The following is a 5,763-nucleotide window of genomic DNA, read 5'->3' as shown; positions in this document are numbered from 1 at the left end:
AGATTTCAATCCGACTCATTTAGACCCGGCCCATGCTGGTTGAACCCAACCTGGCCCACCAACCCACCTACCTAATTTTATTTTTTTTAATTTGTTATTTTATTTATGAAACTTTAAAAATTAAAATACTCTCTTTATTCACTGTGTATACCAAAAAAGTAATCTCTGCTCTCACAAATCACTCTCACGGTACTTGCTCCCATGATGCTCTCACCCTCACTTCACTAAATTCTTCAAGGAGCAGGTAAAACACCCTTCCTTTATTCTTCTCTTTTCTCCACATTTTTGTTTTCTCACTTCTCTTTTTTTTTTTTTTTTCAAAAACCCTATAATGACAAAAATAGGGGTTTGCAAATTTATTTTTTGTTCTGGGGGATTTGAAGACATGAATGATTTTTTCATGTTCTGACATGTTTGTATCAGATTTTGTTCATTTTATTTAAACAATTTGAGTATACATTATTTGAACAAGCTCTTTTATATATCTTTGAATTTGGGAAATTATGTTACAGATTAAACTATTAATTTTTTGTTGATGTTATTGAGTACTGATTCTCTTTTTTTTTACTAATATTTTTTTATTGATTGTCGGAATTGTTCTGATATTAGGAAAATCCTTATTAGTGAATTTGGAGACAACAAGAACAAGGGTCAAGGGTTACAACAATTGATGAAGAAGATGATTCAAGAGAGCAAAATATTTATTCAAGATTCTAATATCGTAAATGGATAAGGAACAAAAAATGATGAATATAAAAAACTTATTTGTATGTTTTTTGTGTTTGTTTTTGGATGACATTTTGATTATATTGTACTTTTTATTATTATTTTGATTGTCTTTAACATAACTTTTTGAGAGTGAAATTTGTTTAAATTTAAATTACAGAAAGTTTGTATTTTTTTTTATTTTGAAAAAAAATATAATTAAATGGGCTAGTGAGCCAACCCGTTTACCCACCAACCCGTGGTGGGTCGGGCCGGGTTCAAGTTTTTCTGGCTCGCTAATAAATGAGCCGGGTTGTGTTGTCTCACTAAGTGATCAACCCGTAGTGGGTTGGACCGGGTCGAGCCGGATTACCCGTTTTGACAACTCTAATAATAATTTTACCTATTTAAATACCGATATGTCAAATTGAGTTATATATCCGTATTTCTTTATCAATTTTGTTAATAAAGTATTTAATCTATAATAATAATTTATAATTTTTTATTTTAATAATTTTTAATACATATAATTTTAATTTAAACTCATAATAATAATATATTTATCATATTTTTTTAAAAATTTATGTTTTTCAATAAACATATTACACATTATGTAAGGGCATATAAAATAAAAGAGTTTTTGGGCCTTATTTGAAGCAACCAGACCCATAAAAACTAAGGGTACTTTAGTCTTAGAATAGGATTTTAAAAAATGTGATTTCATAAGCCACTTACCTTATCTCTCTAAAATACTAAGTTCCTAAAATCCTCTTCCTTCTCTCTAAAATTCTCTCTACCTTCTCTCTAACCCACACACACTACTTAGTGCATGTCCCTTTAGGTGGCACCTCCGCGACCGTAACGTCAAGGGCTTCGTAACCATCCGAACAGTTTTGCGTTCTTTAGCAGGTAAGCAGTTTCTCCTTTTTTCCGTTGTTTTCGAGCTCTAGGGCATGCAACCCTGCTGGTTGCATGTGCCTTGCGCGTTCTTCCTTCACTCCTCTCTTTATTTTAGATCTAAGAGCTGTGTTCTATCACTATTTAGGTCCTGTTCAAAGTTCTGTGTGGAATTCACTATTTAGAGTGTTATAGCAAGTTGTACTGTTCGACCTCCACGTAAGGGGAGCTAGTTAAATTTTTTTAGGAGCTGTATGATGTGCATATTTGATAAATTGTGATTTGTCTTACTGTTATACTATATTTTTGGTGGTGAGCATGTTGAGTTGCATTTGTTGAAAATGTGAAATTTGTGTAAGCATGGTGTGCTGATTATTATTTGACTTGGATGAGTTTGTTGGCTATACTTGATTTTGTTGGAGAGGTTTGGAGTAAGGATTCGATAATATCGTTAATATGGATAATAAGTAGGTGCACAGGTACTGTTTTAGGTTACTGTGAGGGAAAGTGAGGTGTTGAAATTGGGCAATTGGAGTCTAGAATACCATAGAACAGTTTGGATGACTTAGATAAATCAATTGTGACTTGTTGAGAGCACTTTGTTGGTAGGATAAAGGAGTCTTAAAAACCTGAGCTGGCACATCCCTGATCATAGAGCAGCCCTAGTATGATCCAGTCAGTTGTTACTAGTCATATGTGCTGGCATCGACGGTGAGTTTGATGCGTTCAAACATTTTCCTCTCCAATGACCAATTGGGATCTATGAAGGATGGGGAAAGGTAAGATCTCTACTGTAATAATAATTAGATAAATAGTTTAGTAATTGGGAAACACTTTAGGTTGGTTAAGGGGAAGTGAGAGAGTGATTTTGGACAGTTGGGGTATGGGGTGCATTTGGTCTGCTTGGGTAGTTTAGATAAATCAATTAAGACTTGTTAGGCACATAACATTGAACTAAAACATGCTAGAACTAGTAGAATAGAAAATTGGGTCCTTGAGTTATGGAAATCAAGAAATTAAAGTTAAATCCAAGCTTAAATCACTTTAGAACCATTGTATGATTGTTAAAATCCATCTAGACAAGTTTAAATAGGTTCATCTCATGAATTAGGAGTGTTAGAAGTTAGGTCGGAAGGATAGAATTGGTTGGAGGGGTGTGAGTCGCATGATTCTGCAAAATCATGCGTTCTGCAGATTATGCAGAGTCGCATAGCGCATCCTATGCGCTATGCGAATTTTAGCTGAAAGGCTTCCCCGTCAGGAAAATTCACTCAGCACACCAAGGGTGGTGCGCTGTGCGAATTTTTGCTGTCTTGCCTTGCACCCTGGTGCGTTGTGCTACCTAGTTCAGTGAGTTTCACACTTTTCCTCATCTGTTTGAGCTGTTTGATGTTGTTTGACTGCCAAAGTATATGTATGTCTATATAACTGATTTGGGTGGCTTGATTTTGCAACATGATTGAGGGTATGTTGTATTGTGTGTGAATTATAGTTTGAAAGTATATATGAAACAAAGTGGTGATTGGTGTAAATGTAACAAGTATGGTTGATAGACGTAATTCCATGATCCTCAAGAAAAGTTACATGGTGATGCCATGTGGTTTTTTGTGATTGACCGTATGAATGACCGGAGTTCCTTATGGGATTTATCCTGACAATTATTTTATTTACGGATACCAACTAATATTTTTGTCGTCGTTAATTAACGATTTTCTTGTAATAACTGAAAACATATACGATATTAGAATGTTGACTCTGTCTTCTAACAAAATCATTTTAAAATGTGTTGGTTTGCATACCGTCTTTGAAAGACATCCATTGGCAAATTATTTAAAACTTTAAATCTTCTAATAAATTAGTCTTGGCAAGTTATTAACAATAAATATCTTTAATATACCAATTGATTCTTAGAAAATTTCTTTGAAAGTTATGTAGTTAGACTGAGTGGAAATGGACTGCATCTGATTATTAAAGCAAGATTTTATGCTATTTGAATCTTGTGAATGCAAAGAAAGTAATTGAAGGAAGAGTTTAGCAGAAATAATGAGTCAAAAAAATTGTATATATATATATTATGAAATTCGGAGAAAAGTGATTGTTTTGTATATATGAACTTGACTTGTAGTGTAGAGCTGTAGTATTATATACTGTACAGATGATGTATTGAAGACATGGCTTGCAAAAGAAAAATGTATATGATTGATTTACTATACTATAAGCAACCTACTTTAGACTTCAGTTTGATAATTTTTCCCACTCTCCATATATTGAGCTAAAAGTTTCTCCTCCAAAGGTTTTTGCACACTCAAGAACTGTTTCTCTGGCACAACGTTCCCATGACANTGCTATATCCTCAAGTGACCATGTCCGATCCAAGCATCTCAGAAAATGAATCAGCTTTGATTTTGCTATTGTTGATAGGTCTTTCTGGNATTCAGTACTGTTCAAGTTGAATAAAAAGGAATCAAAAGGGAGATTTAAACTATCGAAAAGGAAGGTTTAATTATGATAAAATTCTTGTTGATGAAATATGAAACTTAGATGAATAACTGCTTAAGAATATAAACAGAAGAAAATCTAACCTGACTTCTGACAGCTCTTTGTCTACAATAACAGGCAAAGAAGTTGGATAATTTGTAGGAACGAACAACCTTAATGGTTTGATTATTGACTGCATGACAAATATTCATGGTTAATGTAACAGAACACAAAAAATCAAATGTGCAAAGTTCATAACACAATATAAAGTATTCACCTTTTTATCTGCAAAAGTATGAGATTCTATGTTCATATTGAACGATACTGCATTGAAAAGGAGTTCGATAACCAACCCTTCACTATCATCAGCCGCTACTCCCGGCGCTTTAACATTTTCTCCAACAACAATCACACTGTCTACCAATCGATGGTTGATCTCCTTTAATTCAACTAAAAGAGAAGAATTTTCCTGCTAGAGTTACCAATGCTAATGTTAAGATTATATGAAGGAAGTCAAGGTTAAGGATTATTATGCGTGTACCTTTTAAAGGAGTGGAAATCAATAAAAAAAAACTATAAAGAAGGTATATTACCAAAATTCTTGGCTTCTTTTTTCTATAGTCAGGTTCCTCAGCATCAGAGAACTGGTTGAAACTGTGGCTTCGAGACCTTTTCCTACCAGTTTGTGNAATGAGGTCCGGTTGGTTTTGTTGTTGAACCATCTCTCGTGGTTCATCTAAGAACTCTGAAGTTTCCATCACATCATTCAAATAGACTGCCTCTCTCATTTCATTAACTGATGCGCTCAATGCTTCAGGTGATATTTCGGCTATCTAGAAGTATATCACAGTAATAGAATTTAGGACAACCACTTTTTATGATTCAAAGAAATGCAAATAGGAAGCATGTAAACCACAAGTTTTAGACCAACCACTTTAAGAATGCGCTTCACTTCAGCACTTGGCTCATCAAAATTCAGAGTAGATTTATGAGAAATTTCTTTAAGCTTATTGCAGTTTTCGGTCAAGGGTGAAGCTGAAATCTCCAGACTGTTTACACTCACCCTCAATGCTTCACTTTCTTTCTCTGAACCTTGGGCTTGATTCTGTACGGCATTGTCAGGACCTGAGTTTGAAAAATTGTAAAAAACATTTGCATGTAAGCACAGATAACATGGAAAATATAGCATAAAAATGTACAACTCTAGCTGATTAAAAAAAAAAAAAAAAAAACTGAAGTTATAGATGTACCTTTCATGATAGACACTTGATCTACATGCTGTGGGGAATTGCTATATTGTTTTTCCACTTGCTGCTCTTTTAAGCATGGCTTGTTTGGCTGAGAAACAAGGTTCAATATACTAGAGTTCTGTGGTCCCAATTGTTGTGTAGATGGTTCCGCTTCTACTATTTTTAGTTGCTGCTCCTTTAAGCATGGCTTGTTTTGATGAGAGACATCCTTCCATAAACAAGAGTTCTGTGTTTCCAGTGATTGGGGTATTATTTTCGCTTGCTGCGGCTTGATTTGCTGAGAAACATCCTTCCATATATGAGAGTTCTGTGCTCCCAATACTTGAGTTGATGGTTTTGCTTGCAGCGGCTTGCATTGCTGAGAAACATCCTTCCATATATAAAAATTCTGTGTTCCCAATGCTTGAGTTGATGGTTTCGCTTGCAGCGGCTT

At 34.4% G+C, this 5,763-nt stretch overlaps 1 protein-coding gene across 1 annotated transcript in view; it reads right to left on the bottom strand.

Annotated features, from left to right (window-relative positions):
* Positions 1 to 3,677: 3,677 nt before the first annotated feature.
* Positions 3,678 to 5,763, bottom strand: part of LOC106754313 (mediator of RNA polymerase II transcription subunit 15a-like) — a 12,195-nt gene continuing 10,109 nt past the window's right edge. Inside the window, exons 3-8 of the mRNA XM_022777904.1 lie at positions 5,331 to 5,760; positions 5,012 to 5,205; positions 4,674 to 4,913; positions 4,358 to 4,549; positions 4,185 to 4,273; positions 3,678 to 4,042 (exon numbers count right to left, since the gene is read on the bottom strand). Coding sequence (XP_022633625.1) covers positions 3,838 to 4,042; positions 4,185 to 4,273; positions 4,358 to 4,549; positions 4,674 to 4,913; positions 5,012 to 5,205; positions 5,331 to 5,760 — 1,350 coding nt within the window. The 3' untranslated portion in view covers positions 3,678 to 3,837. The remainder of the gene's footprint in view (positions 4,043 to 4,184; positions 4,274 to 4,357; positions 4,550 to 4,673; positions 4,914 to 5,011; positions 5,206 to 5,330; positions 5,761 to 5,763) is intronic.

Source organism: Vigna radiata, unplaced genomic scaffold, assembly GCF_000741045.1.
Source record: "Vigna radiata var. radiata cultivar VC1973A unplaced genomic scaffold, Vradiata_ver6 scaffold_290, whole genome shotgun sequence".
NCBI classification, from domain to species: Eukaryota; Viridiplantae; Streptophyta; class Magnoliopsida; order Fabales; family Fabaceae; genus Vigna; species Vigna radiata.
Note: the sequence above shows the minus strand (reverse complement) of the source record. Positions and strands in the feature narration are given on the sequence as shown.